Genomic DNA, 24301 nt, shown 5'->3' with positions numbered 1-24301 from the left:
AAATATAATTTATACAATAATATAATAGAGTGTAATTTTTATTTTAGTTAATTTCATAATTTACAAGAAGTAACACTTGCATAAATTAAGCACCAGTGAGTAAGGGATGCATCTCCTAGACTGTTCAGTAACTACATGAAATGTTTCTCTTGTTACAAGTGGCACGTGAATATGTGAGCTTTCATGCCACTAAAGGTAGAATATATAGCTAGAAATAAGGAGATAATGTTCTTATTGACAGACAAATTAAGAAGATTTAATTGCACTGTACATTATCTTACAGAATCTCCTACATATTTAGCTCACATCTATGGGAACAGTACTTTCAGAGTATATTCAAGGCAACTACAGAAACTATCTTTATAACAACTATCTTATACCTGCTACTTAAAAAAAACAGTAAAAACCTCTCTCCACAAAATCCTATATACAGGTTTTCTAACCTGTCTATATAACTTTTATATAAAACCTCTGTGAGGGAGACATTGGTAGAATGTTTTGCTAATATCAAAACAATAAAATAATTCCCACTTTCCTCAACTGAGAAGAAAAAAAAATTTTACTGTTTGGATTCTTAAATAAACAAGTCAAATACAAAAGCCAAGCAATATTGCTAGTAAGGAAAACATAGTATTATGTCATACACTGAAAAAGTGCCCCCAGTAAATATATCAATGAACTGGAAAATCCCACAGAACTAAAAAGTTAAACAAATCAAGAAGTCAACAAATAAGTAAGAACTACTTTACATTTGCATCTGCTTTTGAAAACTATGTCCTTTCTATCTTAAGGGGGGCATGCATGACAGAAAGAAATATTATACTGGTATTAACCTCGAATAATTCTCAGTAACTAGAAACACTCAGACCCTCAAAACGCCCCCCCAAAATTGCCTTTCCCTGCAGCCTGAGGAATCAGTTTACACACATGCATGCACACATATAAACATTAACATATCTGTTTCAGGCAAAATATTTTAAAAATACTCCATAAATCTGTACCTGTAGTTACAAATGCAGTAACAAACCATATTCTTGTTTTCAACAAAAACAAAAATCTGTCTCTGAGTGTAAATCATGCATGAAAGGAGGACAATTTTTTTAAACTGCATATGCTTCACATGCTGCTTCAAATGGCAAAGCTTTGCGTGCCTGGCTCAGTGCCAGTTGACAGCTCAGCTGGATATCAATGCACATTCTGACCCCCCTTGCAGTGTGTCACTTCTGAATTGTTTCCGCAGTAGAAAGTTTATTCAACCTCTCTCTCAAATTCAGTGGACCGACCATCATTCTCTATTTAATCATAGGAAAACAGGTTATTTTTCTGACAGCACTAAAGCCAGACAGCAGTTCCTAATGAACAGCTTGATACAAGTGGAATTTCGACTGTTTTAGCCTCAATTAATTCTGCTGTCAAAACAAATGACTGCTTTTAGTGTTTAGATGTCAAGCTGCATCACAAAGGTCAATTTTGTATGTACACAAACATATAAGCAATCTTGATATAATCTGATCCTGTGACATGTTTAGCAAAAAATTTCAAGCTTTCAAATTCATAAACCAGGAAGCCCAAATATATTTCATCAACATCAGTGTTTCTAACACTAATTTCCCATTTTTATTGTCCATACATGAGAAATAATTAAAAAAAATAAGGAGAAAACCAAATAAAAGCATATTATTTGGAGGAATGCAAAGTAAAGATGAGCAGCTGTTTTCTTTGAGCTAAATTTCATACCTGTGATACAGTTATCATGCTAGTACCAAACTGCTACAAGCAAATCTTAATTTGTGGATTTGGTCAGCTCTTTGCCAAAAAGAGGATAAGGGACAAAAAATAAAACTGGCCTGCTAACAGGTCAGTCTGAGGGAAAATACTGAAATAGTACCGGCAAAACATTATTCTTTAATCTAATTCAATAAATACAGTTCCACTACACCAATCACTGAATTTCTGACTACTCGTTGCTATATCCTCAGAGTGATATATCAGTCTAGCTGATACATAGACTCTAGAGATGTTGAGCACCTCACCAAATCTTCCTTTATTAAAAAAAAAAAAAAAAGTTAAGAGAACTATAGCACAGTAATAGTATTCAATTAAGGAAAAAAAAAGGGAAAGGTAGAGGTGATACTGGCACCAAAAATAATGACAATTTTCAGTAGCAACATGTAGCACTTCCTTGGAAAGAATTTTTTCAGATGAAGAATTTTAACCCTGATTTCTGTTATTAGGCTTCCAGCCCTGCACTCAGTTCACCAGACCAAAGTCAACATTATCCATCTCCGGCTTTTCTGGTACTCTGGCTACAGACTATGTGAATACAGCAAATACGTTATACTCAAGGGACACTATTTCTATGTGGTTTACAGAGCAAAAACAAAGCAGAAAAGGATCATAGTCTGAGTAGCCTTAAAATAATTATTATCAATTAAGATGTTTATCATCAGAAGGAAAGACCAGATTTTTTTCTCTAAAATAAAAAGGTGGCAAACATCAGTTAAAAAGTATTTTTCATTGCTCTGACAATACAAGAGTTTTCAAAAAAGACAGGAAACATGTACCAAAGACAATGATTCAAGGTAGATATCTGTCTAGGCTGCAACACCTGAGTATGACAACAAACACTGCTATGATCTATTAAAGTGTGAGGTCTGTGAGCAGCAAAATAATGTCAGCTAATACACCAATCTGCAGAGCATTATGATCCCTTTTCTTTCATTATGTCCTTTTCTACTCCTGCTTTTGCTTCAGCTTCACTCCATATTTTCTCTCTGACTGCATAAACAACAGGATGTGAAGTATGGCTGGTTTCAAGTATTCATGAAGTAAGTGGCAGGCAAACATACACAATACGTACAAATACAAACTCAGCTGTCTGCTGACTCTCTAAATGAGTAGTAGTTTGGAAGCTTCTTCTTCCTCTAGCAACTGCCTCATCTCTACACTCTCCTTTTCTAACAAATTGTGTAGAAAATAGCAGTCTTGTGAAAATTGTAAGAGAGGTGTGGAAAAAATACTAAACAACAGCATAAGTCTAGTCTATATATGTAAGTATCTGTAACAAAAGGTTCTGCCTGTCTACATGGTGCATGATACACCTGCTGAAGACAGACCATGCAAGTATGCAGTGATGAAAGGAATGCACAGACACTTTCATTTTTAAGAAGATTCAGCTAAGATTCTGAACACTAGACACTGTAAATATGTCATGTTATAGCTCATATATTCAAAGACAGCTTCAAAGAATAACATCTTTTTTAGCAGTCACATATTCTCCCTTTAAATGAAGAGAGGTATGGTTCCTTACTGAAGTTCTGAACTTAAGCCATTAAAAATTAAGATGTTTAATGTGACCCTAAGGAGCAAAAATAGGGTAGTATATTTTATAGCATCCAGAACTTTCAGACAAAAAGATCTTTTTTCCATTAGAAAACAAAGAACATTTCCTACCTTAAAAGAAAAATATACCCCAAATAAATAAGTTCAAAATATCAAACCTTTCCTAAATATTAATTATATACAAGGGTATGTTTTTATATAAGTAAAGTACAAGTCTTATTTACTTTATCAGCATAAAACACATCTCACTATGTTTTTTCTATTTTCAGTTGTTTTAAAGCTATTCAATTTTTCTGGTCATAGTAGGATCCATCATACATCCTACTGTATTTTGTGATGACTATCACCTACTTAATATATTAATATAATACATTATTATTGTTGTTATTATTATTATTATTGCTTAATATAATTCTCCTATTTAAGTTACTGAAATGGACATTGCTTTGCTCCTGACATCACAAGAAACTCCTAAATGTCAGGCTGCAACTGAATTGCTTGCCTGTAGGAAAAAAATTTGAGTGTGCTGAACAGTACTTTATCTTACTGCGTGTTCCAGATCATTCACAACTAGCTCTCACCCTGTTATATCTACTGATGTTGTCTAAGATATTTTTATCAATGCTGTGATTCTTCCACTTGCATTCAAATATTTTTTCAATAAAATTTGCTCCTTTATAACTCTCCAGACCATTAAAAATCAATAAATTGCATTCTTAAATAAGTTTACAACTTAGATATATGTAATTATTAAAAATCTATGCTGGCAGATCAGACTAGAAGCCCACCGAAGCTTTGGCAGTTTGTTGAAAGGACCAAATTTTTGCAGGCAAAATAAAACAGACATCTAGGACAGAAATTAAGATACATTTGTTGGTACAGCTTTTCAGCTTGTATCTCCTCAAATTCAGTTCTACAGCATAAGACCCTTAAAAGACTTTCCTGTCTGCCTCAAGCCCAGTTTCTCATAAAAATCCTCAGAAATATTCATACTTAATTTCTTCAATTAACTTCTGAAATACAGCAGTAGTCTGCCCTCCTTCACAAAGAATACTTTGCTGAATCCCTTGGGCATTGTCAGTGTTGATAAACGAGGCTCATTCCTCAGTCACTCTTCTGTGTAGAACTATATGTGGGCATAGTCTTTGAGAAATTGTGACACTCCAAGCTATTTGTGCATTTAACCACAAGCATCAGCAGCACTAAAGTATTCACAGTATTTAAAGAAAATACAAAGAAAATAATTTATAAGAACATAAAATAAATACTTGCTTTGTTACCCTTCCCTGTGGAAAAGAAGCTCAAAGATGTCCCGCAGAGCTGTTCAAAAGTCAGTATTAACCATTTTTAGTTCTTATTTACATCTACTTTGTAACTTGTTTAGTGTCCTAGAACAGTATTTTTGTATGTGTTGTGAACTACTATGTTATCAAACAAACCCACGGAGAAAAATAAATGCCACACCCAGCACTGTTTAAAGTCTTTCTTTCAAAACAGAATTCATTATTTAGCCACGTAAAATGCTAGTAAGCTCTAATCAAAGCAAGCTTCAATATTTGGTGGCCCTTGTTTTGCCTCTCAAAGTCTGGGAAAGGATTAACTTGTTTCTAAAAATTTTTAGGAGTAATACATTTATTCTTAGCCCTCTTTTTTCCCCACTGCTTAATCTTGTTCATTTGGTTCATTAGATACAAAACATGCCGTCTAACACAACATACTAACTTAATAGGAGTATTAACGTGGAGCAAGCACAACTGTGCATTAACACTATCAGCACTACCATTCAGCTGTGGCGCAGCTCACTCTGACACTCTTGTGTTTGTTTTGGATAAAACACATAAGCAGTACTTTCCATTGACATTTAGGACTAAAATGCTCACAATAGGCAGTTGCAAAAGGCCTAAAAGCATGTGATAAACTCATACCAAACTTTGCACTAATGCCACTGCCAACAGACAGCCACATGAAACATTATTCTAATCAAATAATCAATAATTCAGTGGAGTTCACAGAATCAGAAATCAGTTGAATTAAAGACCAGGTAAAATTTGGGGTTTAGATGTTTACTAAACTTGAAGCTTTAATGCTTCATGATCTCTGCTAACAGGCAGAACTCCCAAATGCGTTCTCACAGAACAGAAAAGGATCACCAGCACACTAAGAAAGATGCCAGGATATTGTTTTGGGGTATGTGCTAACTTGTGAAAAAGTAGTGATCCTGATGTTATAGCAGTCCTAACTCACTGAAAATTGTATCAACTTCATCTACTTGATAGCATTTCCAGAAAGTAATTCAGGATTTTTTTTGTCATTTTGAAATTATGTCTCCATTTGACATGCATGACCTTACTCTGTTCCATGACTGGAGTTACCAGGAACCTTGAGACTATTTCTTGTGCATGGGCAAATAAAGTGAAATAGGTCTTCAACAGCTCCAAAAATCAATAAACCAAATATTTTTTTACATCAGCATTACTGATCAAATTGTCAATTTTTGCATTTGGTGGAGGGAAGAAACAGAATGGGAATACCACATCTGTCCTTTCTGAATCTTGTTGTCTGTGGAAGCACCATTTTATTAAAAATATTCATACTATATTTCTAGTATCTGAAATGACAAAAGAAACAAAAGTGAAACACTTTACTATAAGTGCAAGAGTCAGTGATGGCTGATCAACAGCAACTGTTGGTAATAAACACTGTAAACTACTGTTATAATTTAATCCAAAGAGTAGATGAATTGCAGGCACCATTTTTCAATATTATTAAAAATGCAAACCTCCTTTAGGCCCTGTAAAAAGCTCAAATGTATTGAATGGATAATGAAAAGAGCCAAGAAGTATTTCTATGGGCTCACAGATTGTGAAATGTGGATTAAGCTAGAACAAAACCAATACTTTTAAAAGTATTTAAAATTAAAAAAAATTACTACAGATGAAAATGGCCCAATGCCTCTCTCACTCACACTAAATAATGGCACAGCACAAGTAGTAATTGTCATCTGCAATTGGATGAACAAGGGAGAACAAGGGAGAACGAGATTATGGCTTTCCATTTTTTAATCTGCATTACAGTAAAATTCTTGATTTCAGCTTCAATATTTTTTAAGAAAAAAGGGCAAAAATAGAGGAACAAACTACCAACAACCACCACCAACAATACCAAAATAAATTAATGAAGACAAAGGCCTTCTACAATGGGATTACATCACTGGTGGATAAGGGAAGAGCAATTTATGTCATCTGCCTGGACTTCTGCAAAGCATTTGACACTGTTTTGCATGGTATCTTGGTCTGTAAATGGGAGAGACACATAACTGACAGACAGACCACTTGGTGGATAAGGAATTGGCTGGATGGTTGCACTATAAGAGTTGCTATCAAAAACTCCATGTCCAAGTGGAAAGCAGTGACAAGGGGACTGTTCCCCAGGGGACAATATTGGGACTGGTGCTGTTCAACATCTCTGTCAGTGATATGGACAGCTGGGAGCATCCTCAGCAAGTTTGACAATGATATCAAGCTGTGTGGTGTGGTGGACCCACTAGAGAGAAGGAATGCCATCCAGAGGGACCTAGAACAGGCCCAAGAAATGGGCCTGTGCAAACATCTGAAAAATCAAATTCTGGGTCAGGGCAATCCCAAGCAACAATACAGGCTGGGCAGAGAATGGGTTGAGAGCAGCCTTCTGAAAGGAAGATGTGGTGGTGTTCGTGGATAAGCAGCTTACTGTGACCCAGCCATGGGTACTCACAACCCAGAAAGCCAGTTGTATCCTGAGCTGCATCCAAAGCAGCGTGAGCAGCAGAACAAGAGGGGATTCTGTCCCACTGCTCCTCTCAGGTGATACCCCACCTCTAGTACTGCATCCAGCTCTGGGGTCCCCAGCACAAGATTGAACTGACTTCAGAGTAGGGCCACTATATTCATCATAGGGTCTGGAGCACCTGTGCTATAAGGAAAAGTTGAGATGAGTTGGGGCTGTTCAGCCTGAAGAAGAGAAGGTTCCAGGGAGAACTTAGAGCACCTTCCAGTACTTACAGTGGGCCCACACGAAAAGTTGGAAAGGGCCTTTTCACAAGGGCATGTAGTGATAGAAAGGAGGAAATAATCTCAACATGCAGAAGGACAGGTTTAGATTAAATACTAGAATGAAATTCTTTACTGTGAGAGTGCAGGAATGGGCTGCCCAGAGAGGCTGTGGATGCCTTATCTCTGGAAGTGTTCAAGGCTGGGCTGGATGGAACCTTCTAGGTAAACCATGTAGTGGGCAAAAACTAATACAGGAACAAACGCACACGTTTAATTCCCCGTATACAAAAAGTGGGCATGGTAATTAAATAACTAAAATTAAAAATTAATCATTATCAACTACAGATATATAGGCATTCACTAACCTCTTAAAAGACATTTGATATTAACTTGACAATTTCAGATATAAAATCTAAGAAGAACATGAGCTTAAACTTCTTTGCAGCTTCTATGTCTTGTGCACCAACATTGCACACTAGAAAAAATCTATTTTTTAGCAGATTAATAGATTAAATATCTAGAGCTAGAGCTCATTCATATTTCATTACTCTGGAAGAAGATTGCTCTGGTATCACTTCCATTATTTATTTGAATATACTTTGGAAGAAAAGCAGATATTTTCTGCCATACAATAAATAATTTTCCAAGGAATATGAAGCAACAGACTACAACAAACAGGAAACCAATCAATCAGAAGTGGTTAAGTTTTGATAAACATTGCAGGACCATATGAGTGACTAAAGCATCTTCTAACTGATGATATCAAATCTGCTATTAAATCCAACGCCAGGAACATATCATTAAGTCCAAGAATGTTATGAGTTGGAAGGGATCTTTACAGCTCATCTAATTCAATTCCCCTGCAATAGTCAGAGACATCTTTGACAATATCAGGTTGCCCAGAGTCCTGTCAAATACAACGACAAATGGTTCCATGGATGGAAAAATTACCACTTCTTTGAGCAACCTGTTCCAGTGTTTCACTACCCTCATCATAAAAAAACACCTTATGTATATCTAGCCTGAATTTACTCTCTTTTAATTTAAAAATATTACTCCTTGCCATATCACTACAGGCTCTATTTTCTTGTCCCCATTTTTCCTATAAGGCCATTTTAAGCACTGGAAGGCCACAATCAGCTATTCCTGGAGCATACTGCTCTCCAGGCTGTACAGCCTCAACTCCCTTAGCCTATCCTCAGGAGAGGTGTTTTAATAAACTTAGTGTCTCTCCTCTGGACCACTCCAACAATTCCATGTCCTTCCTGTGCTGGGACCCCAGAGCTGATGCAGCACTGCAGGTGGGGTCTCAGCAGAGCAGAGGGGCAGAATCCCCTCCCTGGCCCTGCTGCCCACACTGCTCTGGATGCAGCCCAGGACACGTGTGGCTTTCTGGGCTGTGAGTGCCCATGGCAGGGTCAGGTCCAGCACCCCCAAGTCCTTCTGGGCAGGGCTGCTGTGATCTGCCCATCCCATGCTGGTACCAGGTTTGCTCTGACCCAGGTGCAGCACCTTGCACTTGGTCTTGTTAAACCTCATGAGGATCACATGGGCCCATTCCTTGACCTCATCCTGGTTCCTCTGGGTGTTAAAGGCAGTTCAGGAAACACATTAAATTCTGATCTGAAGCCTTACTGGTCCTGCTGGCTTTGTTTTCCAGTGTTTTACACTAACTTTCTTTTCAGTTAAAATTAAAGATTCGCAACTGGATGTAAGTGGTTTGGTCTTTTGTTTTGTTTTTTTTTTTTTTCATTGAATGGAAGTCAGAAAACAAAAATTATTCCTTCTCCAAATATTGTGTTATTAAGAACTCTAAATTCTAAACTGACTTAATAAAGAAAAAAAATTAAAACAAATTCAGTGAGAAGCAGGTTAAAAAAGCTATTTAGGTAGCAGTGCAAAAAGAGCCATTGTAAAGAAGTTCCTGAATTAAAAAACTCTCACAAAGCATTACTGTTTGAAAGAAAACCTGCTATTTGTACAAGAAAGACCTGAATTCTAGATACCCCTGTACATTATGACTCCAGGTGACAGAAGTTAGCCACCAGAGGGAGCCCATATAATCTGGTAAAACAAACATCACTGTACAGATACATTTCAGATACACAAGCAACTTTACTGTAAATGGTTTGTAGTTCTCCCTAATAAAACAGCCCTCATCAGTTCATCATTTCTGATTAATTCTTATTTTTACAAATATAAATAAAAGCAAGTGAACTCTGCTGTGAATAATTACAAATAGCTACAATGTACCAAAATAAACTAAAATACTTTGTTATGCATTGCCTTTTTAGTTTATTTTATCTGACAGTAGCCACCATCTCACTTATCCTAGAAACCCACAAATAATATGAAAATTATGAAAAAAAGCTTACATCGTCCTGGGAAAATTTAAAGTATTGCCTTTAAACAGATTTAAGTTACTACCAACAGTGACATCGAGAAGACAGTTTTACTGCATTTGTTTTGTAAGCCAGGTCAGTATCATTTTTTATACTGAATATTTAGATTTTTCTGAGGAGCCATCTCCTTCTTCAATCTAGTTAATGAATACATCCCACAGACTTTCAACATTTATTCCATGAATTATCTTTTCATTGTGAATAGTTCTCAGATGGAAAAAAGTGGGGGTTTAATAATGAAAAAGCAGTCCTTAACAGTGGATGTTTCCTTTTCATTCTCAGAAGACTGATACCTTACTTTGCCTTCCAAATATTTTGAATTATCAAAGTTTTATGATTCTAAGTTAATAAAAACATATATTAGAAGCAGTGAACATAATTAACATCATTAGAAGTCTGTGTTGCTAGTCTTCAACACTTCTAAAGTTCTTGTGAATTTATGTTCTTTTGCTGCTGAATTTGACTATGCTTTCTCCCTGCACCATGACTGCTTGACAAAGCTGATATCAATAAATAATTTAATACTGTAAAAGAAAATTCAAGGTGCATATATTTACACACTAAATGTGCTATTGTTCCTTAAAATACTTTGCTTAACTTTCTTAGAGTACATTTAGAGATGTTTTATTTGTTCCCAGAGAGCACAGGTGGGATTTGAAGAACTGTAAAGCAGCAAGTAAGTATTAATGTGTGTAGTTTCTCCATTAAATTAAAAAGTGAAGTATTACTTGTCTAAAAATTACAATGTTGTATGGCAAAACCCATGCTTGATAGCATGACTTAAAGTGTGCAGTGTTCTAGGGTAAATTAGCAAGTGTCTTTGTAACCCAGGCAGTCAGGACCTTAAATGCAAGATGGAGATCTCTCACCATGACATCTTGGCAACAGCCAGTCCAAGAGGTCTGAACACCAAATTCTCACATGTCTTTGTCCTGTTTCAGACCAACTGAACTTGATACTCTGAAGTTCACACATTTTCTTTTTTGACCTTTACTGAGAAATTGATGAATACACAGGAAACTTTCAAAAATCGTTCCATATGTAATCTTACCTCAGCCCACTTGGATATCAGCATTACAGGATCACAGAAAGAATATGAAACAATGTTATGTTAAAAACACCTCGCACACATATTGCAAGATACCTAATAATATTTAACAATTCATTATAAAATTTTATTATCTACTCTGGTATGTACATTCTTGCTCTAGGAAAAGAAATCTTCGTGTGCCTCTACTAGAAGACAGAGATGCTAGTGAGGACTCCTAGCACTGAAGGAAACAGTATTACTAATTCCTGTAAACACCTAGCGACTGTATATTTGTGCCAATATTGAAGTGCTACTATATAGGCAGTACTAGAGAATGCCTTTTTATGCCAGTCCAGGAAAGTCTTACCACACCCCATCAACAGTATCTTCAGAAAGTACTATTCAATTTGCTTCTGACTAAAGAAGCAATACACATTATTGCATATTAAAATACATTTTATAAGAAAATAGATATTGTGTATCTATTAAAATGATAATTTGGTAAGCTGAACAAACTGATGCAACTGTTCCAATATTCAATAAGCAGCTTTATAGACATCTGCTCTTAATATGTTTATATTGAACAAAGTTCTGAAGTACAATTTATGCAGAATCACATTTTGTACAAGAAACACATAGCAGACAACACATAGTTTGTACAAGGAACTACAGCTTCTTGACCAATTTCCCTGATGCTCAAGGAAACTGCATAGTTTAGTAGTACAGGCCAATAAACTACCAAGCATCATGAACACAAATACTACATGGACATAATGAATTCTGCATTACCAATTTCTACAAACCAGTTAATATCAAAGTTAATGAATACTAAGAATTTGAACATATGTTAAAAATACAGCACATTAACAAATATGGGTTTGACATTTCATCAAGAATGGAAATTTCCAGTTTTAAAGCTATTATTTCCTATTCAGTTAGTTTTAATTTCTTACCAGGTCTTTCCTTGCCAGTTCCTTTTGACTCAGCAAATTTCTGTATTAAACTCTCAACTGTAGTATTTGTCATGTTATTCATAAACTCTTCATGCACCTTTAAAAAAAAAGTGATTAACTTTAAGAAGTAGCTTTTGCTGTAGTTAAAATTCAAAAACCTTCCCTCTAAAATACGTTACAGGGCTTAGAGAAATCAACAGATTTTTATCTAGGAAAACCTTCTCTTTTCTTTCTGTAGTATTAGCAAGTGTGGGTACACTACAGACAAAAAATGAAATTACAGATCTAGATTTTACTTCTATTTCTTCCATGTTAAACAACTTGTGTAGATATTTTTTTTTGTCAGCAACATATCCCACTATAATGTCAGGAAGACAGGCAGTTTTTTCAGCCAGCACCAGTTTAGGGTGTGAACTGTTACTACTGTATTATCACAACTCCCACCTGCTTGAGTAAAAAGTATGACTGTTGTAATAATTTTGGTCTAACAACATGTTGATAATATATTTTTCCAACAAGGCAGGATGTGTATGTACTTTAGAAATAAATAGCAAGACCCTTGTGATGATCATTTATTAGCAGAAAACCTCAATACTAGAGTGTAAGCAAATAAAGTGACAATTCAAAAAAAAACCCTAAGGACTGCTTATAAAATTATTATATAATTTTAATAATTATACAATTATAAAATTATTGTATAATTTTATAAGTATATAATTTTTGAATTAAATCAACTTGCATCTAAACAAAAGATACTATAAAAACTTCTGTTAGTAAATATCTTTTGCTCATAAAATCCAAGAGTATAAAATATTTGGAAACTTCTCAGAGTGATATAATTTCTAGTTCTAATTTAAAAAGCAATATCCTCATTCTGTGTGAAATGAGTGCTAAATTAATATCCAGGAAGAAGAATTTAGATATACACTAAAAATTCTTCAACGTTGAATTCTTCAAATTGTCCTAATATTTTGTTTTCTTGAAGACAAAATTTATCCAGTCTTATTCTGTAAACTTTGTGACACTGAACTTAAAAATGGAACAGGAAGCCATGGAAATTTGACCTTATGTTTAATTCCACAAAGTAAGAAATACTCCATTTAATAGTTAAGAAAAAACATAAAGCATGATCCAAATATAGTATAAAAATACCTCTCCTATTTGTAAATGAATTTCTTTTATGGTATTCGACAATGACTGTATAATCTCTTTCATTCGAAGAAGGTGCATTTCTTCAATGTCTTGAAATTTCTGCAAACAAATATAAGCAATTAATCATAATGAAAATATTTCCTGAAATATTAAATCTTAAATTTCAATAATTAAATACACTAACATGAAAAAATAAGAAATAAGCCTCTTTTTTTTCTCCACATCTTAAACATAATAGTTACATTCAAGAAAGTAAGGTGCAGAATTCAGTTATGAAATAATGTACTTTAGAAAGCAAGCTATAATTTCAAAATCATTACTGAACTTTTTTTACTTACTTTTTGAACTTCCATCTAACCCTTCCAAAAAATCTGATCTATTTCTACCAAAATATGTTTAGAAGGTGTTCAAGTTTCCTCTTTTCTCCAGAACTGAAGAGTCTTTTTTTTTTTCATCTAAACCAAGAAATTTTATGTCTGGATCTGTTTTGCACTTCCATTCTAGAACATTCGTAAACTCTTTCTCTAGTTAAATCTATGTTCTCCGCTTCTTTAAATACAATTTGTTTGATCTTTAAACTCATCATACATAATTTTTACAGTTTGTTCCTTTTCACCCAGGCTGTGAGCCATTTTAAAATCACTTCCAAAATTTTTCAATGGCCCCTTCCTGGCCGAAAATCAGAACTAAAAATATTTTCATCCTGCCCAACAGTCAATCATAACAGTCTTGAAATCTTTGTTTACTTCTGCTCTTTCCTAGTTCTCTGCTTATTTCTGTAACTACCCTTTCAAGTGTGTCCAAACTTCGGTGCACCACTTAAGCCTCTCTCCAATTTGCACAGGATTCTATGAAGATCCCAATCTCGAACCTCCTGCTACTCTGATTCACAAACATAACTCCATGCATACAAGACATGTATCTCTAGCTTCTTAGGCTATCAATCTTCTGCCATACTTATGTACCTTAGTCATCACTCAGGGAGATTAAAATTATTTTCTTTTTCTTCAGCACCCTTCATCTTAATTACAGAAGATACAGTCATCCTCTGTAGCCTACTCTATGATTTTACTTCTTTTACTGGACATTGTAAGACAGATTTCAGCTAAACCAACTGATTTTGCACTGAAAGAAATAAAAATACTCGCACTCCTTACTGAGTGAAAGGTATACTGAATTAAGGTAATACAGGATTGTGCTTCACATAGAAGTGGGCTTCCATATAATCACGGATGTCATTTTTCCTATCACATCATTTTTAAAGTAGCCATTGAGCAACCAAACTGCGGATGCAGCTACACCATTATACTTAAAATGAATTCCACACATACATCTTTAATTGGCAGAATGATAAATTTCATTTCCAATATGGACAGATGTGGAAAGTTTACAACTGTCCATAATAACATTAAGTGAAAATTTCAATTTTAAGTAAAAGGATAGGTACAGTTAAGGAGCTAAGGACATTTAGCCAAATGTTTAAAATGTAGCAAGACATGGCATATGCATTGATACAGAGAACCTGAAATGTTCCATAATATAGTCTTTTAAAAAAACCCAGAAACTTGAACAGCTATAATGGCTTTTCATAACCTCAGGTAAATCCTGGGTAGGCATTTTAACAAACTGTAACTTTAGTGTTTCGACAGAATAATAATGAAAAGCCACAATGGATCCCAATATTACAATTCCTGTAAATGACTCCAGGGTGCCCAGCAATTCAGAGGATTTTCCACATAAACACAATGCATATAAAATACTTCCAGAAGTTCATATTGCTTTCTTACAAAAATTTCTTCAAAACACCTTCTAGAGTGCCAGCACACTACTGTGTCATTGAAGGACAGTGCTGTCACAACGTACATAGTAAGTGTTTGCCTTTCAAACAAATTTTAGGTTTTTTTAAATCTTTAATTTCAGATGGCTTCAGAAATTAAACAGAATACATTAACCATCTTCAAAGGTAACTCATTTAATGCAACACTTACCTGTGCTGTTTCTGTCATTTTCAGTTCAAAATCAGACTTATATGCAGCATACTTCTCCACATACAGTTTATAGGTATCTGTTGCTTTTTTAGATTTAACTGCTGCCTATAGATCAATATAAAAATGTGGCAAATGTCACATACGGGTTTTTAAAGTTACTATTAAAAGAAAGCCTAGAATGATCTCTAAAAATTATCAGGGGCATACCAAAACAGAGAGGTGTCATAACAAAATTTCAACACCAAATATCTCAGGTAAGAGCAATTACAGATTTTCCTATACATAAATCACATACAAGTGTAACAAATTAACTCAATTAAATCCCTTCCCCTTATAAGCAATAAAATTCTTATAAAAATATTTATAACAAAATTTGTTTTGAAATAAAATTTTATTGAATATAACTCATTAGCACTTGTCAAATAGGAACAACAAATTTATATTTGCAACAGCAAAATAGGAAAAAAGAAGGGTTAGAATACAGAGCAAACAGTTACAAGTGCAATTCTGAAAGAATCAATGGCAAAAAACCCATGATGGTGACGTTCTCTTAGAAATGAAGAAAGAAACTCAGAAGTATGGGAGTTACATCAATGCATTAACAGATATTTGAAAGTGAAGCTAGTGCAGAACATAGTGAAGGTCAGATTTAGGCAGGTCAGTGTTAATATTAATAGTCCTTTGGAGATTTATACTTTTCATTATTTGTTGCTAGTAAACCAAAATCTTCTTTCTGGGAGTTAAGTAAAACATAAAACAAAATACAGGAAAATCTCAGTATTACACGGAGAACAAAACTAAATGAAGTGACTGATTGCAGTAGACAAAAGTCGTTTTCAAAGTTTACAGCATGACGCACGAGATGAAGTCTTTCAAACCTCTGATAATCTATTTCCAAATTAAATGCCAATGAAAATCATCTTGAACACCATTTTCTTTCTTAGCTTCTTTACTCAACATGCTTACTATCACTCCAAAATTTCCCATCATTTGTAACACAAAAGTATTCCTGAATTATTAATGACATCAGTAAAGAGAATTGTATATTTTCTATTTGTTCTAGTTCTGAGTAGCCCTCGTCCCCCTTGCAAATCAATTTCATCTGTCTAATAGAAACTATTTTTGACTTAAAGTGATCTGTAAAGCTGACTGCTATCTATAATTCCAAATAAGTTAACAGAAAGATGCCCTCTGATAAGAGTGAAAGAGAGAGAGATACTGCAATTTCCAAGAGAAAAATAACATATAATCATGAGTAACAGTATACCATTAGCAATTCAAAGGAATAGGAATCAAAACTAGTTATTTGTCCAGTTACAAAGAAAGTCTAAACAGATCTTAGTCACTAAGTCTTCTAAACTCAGCATAATAGAATGTGAAAATACGCAATGTAACAAAAATATGGAATATTATCCTGAAGTTTACTTCATGATTCTCACTCATACACATTTACACAAGAGAATCACTGAGAAGCACACAGTGCTACCATGTTTCCCAACTGCCATTTACTATGCTGAAAATACAGCATGCTCCCTGAAATCTTGCTTTTAAAATTAAGACTGCTTTGAAGTTGATTCCAAATTTAATCACTGAAAAGGAAGGAAATGTCAAGCTAAAAGATGTAAAAATGTGGGTTTTTTTGGGTAAAGCATTTTTAACTGAACCCTTTGTGCAAGGGAGTTTGACAAAACAAGAACATTCTCCATTTCCCATCAGGTTTAATGATGAGCAGAATGGCAGTATTACATGTTGAAGAGCAATTAAAAAACTAAGTACACAGCAGAACAGAAAAATTATAAAATACATGGACACGGTATGATTAACTAGTAATCTTTCTGAAAATAGGATGTGACTATTCTCAGGTACAGCAATTGCTAGAACTGTATTTACAGTATGTGACCAGATTTATAGTATGTGAAAGAATAAGGATCAGTCAACTGATTTTTTGTTAAGTCACTATAAATAGAGAAGTTTACATGTCAGAGAACAACAGGAAATTATTATGCAAGTTAGTATTAACTTAGTTAATACTAAGTATTAGTATTAACTTCCAGCTGCAACGAGACTTGCAAGGTCTCAGATACTTTGCTGAAGAATCTAAGGAGGTATCTCTCCAAACATTTGTGATAAACTCTTAGTATACTGGTGCACATCCCTTGTAACTTGTAACTTGTAACTCTATTTTCAAGTTGCACTGAAAGTGCATCTATTTTCTACCAAAGGAAAAATAAATTAATACAATTTTTGGTCACTCTGTTTACAAAATTCCAAGTGTAAATTTGAATAGAGGCATAACTGAAGAGATGTGACACTGTCAGTTACGTACTCCCACTGGAAACATATTTTAAGTACTTGCATTCAAGTAGTATTCAATGACATAACCGTATCTAAGGAAGATGTAAAAAACAGTAAAAAAAATTACCCTCCTCCTATAGTGCTTCCTCTTTCCTCCTTCTCATGCAGACATCTGTTGTGCTGAACATTTTTTTGTTTCCAAATAAACACGGATAATGCTACATCTTAAAAAGCCTTCCCTCAAGTCAACCTTTCATACTGAAACTCTATTTACAAGAATTTACAAAAATTATACTTTGAATGCACTGTCACGAAAACATCTGCCAACACCCATCTGATTCACATCTAGAATCCAGCATGAACTGTCATTTGAGACAGAAACTGGGGGGAAAAAAGCTAGATTTATATCAAGATAAAACAATGGAAACACAGTCAACAAAACTTTTGTCATCAGTGAAAAAACAATAACCAACGCTATCTTCTCCATCAAGATGGCAGGACTAAAAGCAAAAACATCATTCTAACAAGAACAAAGTCCTACACAGACCAGTTCATTGAAATGCAAATAGCCAGAGGAATCATGATTTAATAAGAGAAGTTATAATGAGAGACAAGAAAGGTGACTTCTTTTCTCTACTAGTTAGATTCCTGAAAACAGGAAAAAGTTACTTTTTTCCCAGCAGGTCAAGGAAGGGGATCCTCCCCCTCTGCTCAGTACTGGTGAGGCCCCACCTGGAGTAGTGTCTAGTTCTGGAATTTTCATTGCAAGTGAGACATGGACATATTGGAGACAGTCCAGTAAAGAGGCATGAAGATGATGAAGGGACTGAAGTATCTCACCCATAAGAAAAAACTAAGACTGCTGGACTGTTCAGCCTGGGGCAGGGAAGCCTGAGGGAGAATCTTACCAATAGATATAAATGCCTGAAGGAAGGATACACAGAAGACAAAGTCAGGCTTTTTTCAGTGGTGCTCAATGACAGAACCAGAGACAATGGGCACTAACAGAAAAAAACAGAAAAGGTTCCCTCCCTCTGAACAGCAGGAAAGACCTTCTTCCTGTGAAGGTTATTGAGCCCTGGCACAGGTTGCCCAGAGAGACCATGGGATCTCTGTCCTTGAAGATACTAGAAAGCTGTCTAGACAAGGTCTTGAGTAACTGGCTTGAGATGGCCCTGCCTGAGCATGAGGAATAGAGGTCCCTGTCATCCCCAGATATTGAGTGATTCTGTGAATGGTTCAATCCCCCATCACAACCCAAGGACAGTACTAAATACACCTCAAGATACTCATCCCTTGAGTCCCTGGTCCATGAAATTGGAACCTTTTAAAACAGCAGTGAAAGCATTGATAACATTTTCTTTATTGAACAGACTTCAAACAGACACTCATGTGCTCAGCTACTTAATCTCTTTGTAGGGATAACACAATTACTCCTGAGTTCAGTTACAAGGACATTGAACATTCACGTAAGGAAATGTATTAAGAATGCAAGAGATGCTACAACAATTAGGCACAAATTGTAGTGTTAAAGCCACTACACAAAATTCCTTTGATGCGGGTATTTACAAAGTGAAGAATTAGAGCTACAGTAGAATAAGAACAAACAAGGAACTAAGTGTAAATTAAACATATCTAAATATTCATGGTATCATGCATATTGCAATATAGTCACAACTTTCAACTATGTTTAAGCCTTTCTGAACATTCCACTTTCTACTACAAGGTGAATGTGTAAGATGATTAGTAGTACTGGGGGAAATGGAATGATAGAAACTTCCATAGGTACAGAGGGCTTTGGCCTCCAGCCTTGTAAGGACCTTGGATTGATGTAAAAATAAACTTCACAGACATTAAGTAGAAAAATCATAAACTTATGTCTATAGCTGTAAGTAAGAATATATCTTAAGTAAGTAAGAAATTGTATTGGGTAAGATGGTGAAGGGTCTGTAGTATAGTAATGTAACTGTATAGAGTAAGGAAAGAGTTTTAAAGTTGTAACGGAAGTATATGTGCATACGTGTGATAAGAGCCCATTGGGTAAAAGTATCTGCAGTGCAGCAGAAGTGAGTAAAGGTTAGAAAAGCAAAATAAACCTTGTCTATTGGTTTAGAAAGTTATATATTGTCTTGTAACAAAGAACTAGTGACTACTTTGAGCTATGGCTGACAGCTTGCTCCTTTAAAATTGCATGGCCTCTGAGACTGACGTTTATCTGAGCAATAAATTTTTCTTAGCCTGATGGTGGTCCCATTCCTTCATTAAAAGTGACAATAATAATATAGCACAATTAAAGTAAGATGTGACGGCTACCTTTTCAATTTCTTTCTGTGTTGCTCCTTCCTTTTTCAAGCGTTCTTGTTCCACACACTTTGCATTATAGTTTTCTTTTGATTTCTGCAAGGCCTGAGTGATGCTTTGAATATTTTGCACTGCTTCCAAAGTTCCTGAAACATCTTCTTTAGTCTGCCAAATATCACATGGTTGTCAAAACCAAAACATTTTAATTTTAGTGTTAACAAGTCATTGGACATACATAAAATAAAGAATTAGTAACCTTCTTATAAGCTTTGATCTGTTCATCTCCATACTTGTGAACTTCTTTTATTAGCTCTTGTAATCTCCGCACAAGATCCAAGTGACAACTTGCTAGTTTTTCTGTTGAGGTTTTGAAAACATCCCAAACCGGTGCAAATGTCCTAGATTGAGGAAAATAATGTTAATCTGGCTTTTTTTCCTTTCAATTGGCAATTTTTTCACTAGTGCTACAGAATAATCAGTAAGTTTACAGTTCACTTCTCCTCCTAAAATTGAAATAACAAAACACCCAACAACTGCCATAAATTCTTATTAAATATGCTCCCAATGTACTTGGCATCCTATATACTAATTTTCCATGTTTTATGTTCTACTTCTATTTGCTCTAGTAAGTAAAACACTGCAAATTTCATTTAATACTATGATGAGCACACAATGCCAATTATCAAGACGGTGCAAGAACAGCTTAAAATAATTTAACATGTAGTAAATACTACTATGTATATACTTTAACAGTGTGAACAAATCAGCAATTTCTTGGTTAGATACATCTCTAGTTGTCTTACATCATTGCAGCCACAAGATAGAGGAAAAATATTGGCAAAGATGGTCTGCCACTAAAAAGGATTTATTGATTAACAAAGATGAATAAAGAGGTGGGATCATTTCTCAGATTCAGATTTCTGTGCTGAATGGACTTCTCCAGCTGTTCTAAAGATTTATTTCTGCCTTGCTATTCTGGCTAATGCATAGGCTTTAAAGCTCTTATGTTCAAAGGTTCTGTATCTGCCTGATAGTTTAAAGACCATCAACAACTATTACCAAGTTTTCACTGATGAAAGCTCCCTACATTTCTAGATTACATTACTATAAATAAAAAAAAAAATCTAGTTTTTCTCAGAAGTCTGAGTTCTCATTGGCCTAATCTTTCTAATGGAAAAGTATCCATTAATCATTCTAGTTTTTAAAAACATACCCTGTGTATAAAACTTCCATTAGCTAGTGAATAAATCTATGGAAAAGTCTCATTCTGAACATCTCTGAGAACAGGTAACACTCCAAAAACCAGAAATAATAGAAATAAATAAACTCATTGCCAAATTTACAGGTCATATGTTCTCTCTTCAAAATAATTTCCATAGGTTTGAGAAGACATAATAGAAATAACTATATCTGAAAAGAACTCTGCTCTAAACACAGAGGAAAAAACAATTTACCTGTGTTTGGGCTTTGCTCTTTTTATTCAGTTCAAAGAACTGCATTGTCTTTGTCTGCATGAATTTTTGCATGGTTACTAAAGACCTAACAATCATTTTTAAAGGTAAAGTTATACTAACCTTCAACATCATCAATAAAATATCCAGAATCAAACTTGATTCTTAGCATGTATACAGTCACTTACTTCTCTCTTATGTACAGTTACTTACCCAAGTTGTGTGTAATTGCTTGCTGATTTGGCTAGTTTTGTCATCGACCTTGAATATGTCTCCTCTATTGTAGCCCTACCAAAGAAAGCCATCAAAAGTACAATCAAAATTTTGAAGATAAGAAGACTGAATATGCGCTGTAAAGGTACAAAACAGAAGACTTTTTACATGAGCTAAAAATTACTCCATTTAAATGATCTCTCAAAAGCTGTTCAAAAAAATCTCATTAGTATATTTTAAAAAATAATCTAAGAACCCTGTGACAAAATATTGCAGGGAGCAGAACAAGTAAAACCTAGGAACTCACAGCTTGAAAAAGACCCTTCCTTCCTTTCTATTTGCTGTTCTCAACTGCCATTAACGTTCCTTAGTAAGAGACAGAACAAAGCATCACAACAATCATCTATCCAGCACTGTCTAAGCAGGAGAGTGTTACACAGCAACAAAAATAGAATGTATTTGTAATGAAAACTTTACAATAAACAAAAAATATTTACTGCGCAATCACATAAAACAAAACTAGGTGTTGTTTAGTCTTCTTGTTGGGGGTAGGCTGCTATTTCCTTTAAGTTCTTCACATAGTAATATTTGAATTTAGAAATACACAAAGTGTTCTTATATTTTCCTTCACTCAAATGCACAATTTTACTTGTCTTTGAGAGATGCAAAATCCAAGCGCTGGCACAGATTTCCTCCTTAGAGCCTTTGCAGGGGCAATTGCCATGGAATCATCTATTACAGCAATGACTCCCTGCAAGTCCTTCCCTATTAATCTTCCTCACCCTCCTATTATTAAAGATACACAGTATTTTAATTTTTCACCCTAAACCAATATTCATTACAAAGTGTCAACTTAGATTTAGAAGCATCCTAGATATGAGTAAATACTATAATTGTCTTTTCTTGAAAAGCTTGGAGCAATTTCTTTCCTGCTGTGCAATACCTTTACAGAGGACACGAGAGAAGAAAAAAAGACAGATGAAGAATTTATCCCTCTCTCAAGTTATACTATGACTATAACCTGGGACAGAAGTTTTCATTTCTCCTGAACAGCAACAGTTTACAAGCAAAAAAAATTGTCTTGTGAAAATATGAAAACAAAGTAGGGGTATTCACCTGAAACAGAGAAGCATGTGCTAAAACCTACTGAACTTCCAAAATAACTATCCAGTTAGTTAACTGGAAATCTATTTGGAGGAGGTGATTAAACTGCAACATGCAACAAATAAATTTCATTTTGAATATTACCTACTGCAAAGTTATTCACCATAAAAGAAAGTCAATTCACTTTATCGTTGTTCCACATATGATAATATCTTAGATGATGAGAAAATGTTCAACTTTCCATGGCTTGGAAATCTTGCATACTGCACAACGGCAAGCACACATGCACCAAGCATAGACAATTATTTTTTTTGTTTTTAATTACCACGATGAACAGTATATTTTGACTAATCATCTGTATCTTCTATCAAAGTTTTCCAGATTTTGTAATTTGCTGTCTTAGTTTTCCTGTTTAAACACAAGAATTTTGACCAAAATCCACATCCCTTTTCTTTGAACCAATTTACAGCATACTTCCCTGAATTATCTCCACAAAACTGGAGTTCTGAAATTCACCATAGAGTATTAACATATATCAGTTAAAAACAGTAAGAACTGAAAGATAACCAGTTAGTACATTTGTCCTATCAACTGACTTCACAGAGCACTCTGTTGTACAGGTAACAGACTACAATTTTCTTAGTAAATTAATTTTCAGCCAGTGTCTGACCCAGTGTCTTTGCCTGGGATCTGCCAAACATTCAAAAGTTAAATGGAATCATATGCATTGCTAGTTTCATCTGATCTAGAAGATTCTTTCTATGATGCTTACAGGCAATTGGTGTAGAAAAAACATTAGAAAGATTCCTGGAGAAAAAACCAACACATTTCTGTACATTTCTCTCCTAGAAAAGCAGTGTGATTTCATAGATATAGAAAGTTTAGATTTTAAATGCATGCAAACACATGACAGCTCACCTAGATTTTAAATGCATGCAAACACATGACAGCTCACCTACAAAATCTTCCCCATATATAAAGGAAAAAAAAAACAAACAACTATGCAGGCAGCTCAACCTTCTTATTTTGACTTCTTTAACAAACAAAAATTTCTACATGCTTTATAAGTGAAGCATGGCCTTTATTCAAGGCCAAGTTGGAAGGGGCATACAGCAGGGGAGGTTGGAACTTGACCATCTTGAAGATCCCTTCTAACCCAAACCATTCTATAATCTGATGATTTTAAGAACTGTTGTCTAACCTTTCAGCAGATGGATAACCTGTCCCACTCATGATTTACCAACATTAAGCAGACTGCCTGCCAGAAAACTCACTCCTTCAGATGATAAACTTCTGAACCACAGCTCCAACTGGCACTTGGTTCTTTCAGTATGTGACCAGTAACAATACTGTGTCACTGAACACAGACAGGAGGAAAACTTCTGCTCCTTCTAGGATATCAAGCAGGAATGGCAGATACAGCATAGAAATATTATTACAAATTAATGTTTCAAATGTTTTTTTTTCTCAGTGAAAAAAACTTTTCAGAATGTTCTTACAGAAATTTTGAAATTTTTTTTTTTTAAATGCTTAAGATAACAATAATTTAAAAAGTTATTCCATATCTTACACATTTTTTCATTTTACCATTTCTAAGGCTGGAGAAAATGAAACAATACTCTTCCCCAATTAGGCTACACACAACTAAAACACTATTCTGTACAGCACAAGTAACAGAGATGGGCTTCACACAGACATGGGTCTTTTGTGCCCTAAGCAGTCTGTACATCTAAACACATTGACCGACCCATCTCTCCTTTCCATGCAAAATCACTTCATAAAAAGTGTATTTTCTGACTAGTCTGGAGACTCCACCAAGCCCAGCTGACCAGATGACTGCACTACTACAGATGACTAGTACTAAGCGTTAAGTACTCCAACTTGCTAAAAGTGTTACCACCAACTCAGATCTGTCTCTACCTATTCAATAGTTTTCATTTTTTCTCTCTTATGTATCCACTTCTCAAAAAAAAGAAACAGAAAACAGTCAATGTGTAAAAAGGTATGGAAAAACAAATGATTCAAAATTCAAATACACG

General features: G+C 34.8%; 1 protein-coding gene across 4 annotated transcripts in view; it reads right to left on the bottom strand.

Annotated features, from left to right (window-relative positions):
• FCHO2 (FCH and mu domain containing endocytic adaptor 2) overlaps window positions 1–24301 on the bottom strand; it is an 83988-nt gene that overhangs the window by 47837 nt on the left and 11850 nt on the right. For all 4 annotated transcript variants that reach the window (XM_054004425.1, XM_054004427.1, XM_054004428.1 and 1 more), the window contains exons 3-8: window positions 21159–21233; window positions 19751–19892; window positions 19507–19659; window positions 14899–15003; window positions 12911–13009; window positions 11759–11855 (exon numbers count right to left, since the gene is read on the bottom strand). In XM_054004425.1, coding sequence (XP_053860400.1) covers window positions 11759–11855; window positions 12911–13009; window positions 14899–15003; window positions 19507–19659; window positions 19751–19892; window positions 21159–21233 — 671 coding nt within the window. The remainder of the gene's footprint in view (window positions 1–11758; window positions 11856–12910; window positions 13010–14898; window positions 15004–19506; window positions 19660–19750; window positions 19893–21158; window positions 21234–24301) is intronic.

The sequence above is a fragment of the Vidua macroura genome, chromosome Z (assembly GCF_024509145.1).
Source record: "Vidua macroura isolate BioBank_ID:100142 chromosome Z, ASM2450914v1, whole genome shotgun sequence".
Taxonomy (NCBI): domain Eukaryota; kingdom Metazoa; phylum Chordata; class Aves; order Passeriformes; family Viduidae; genus Vidua; species Vidua macroura.
This window is presented reverse-complemented; position numbering and strand designations above follow the sequence as displayed.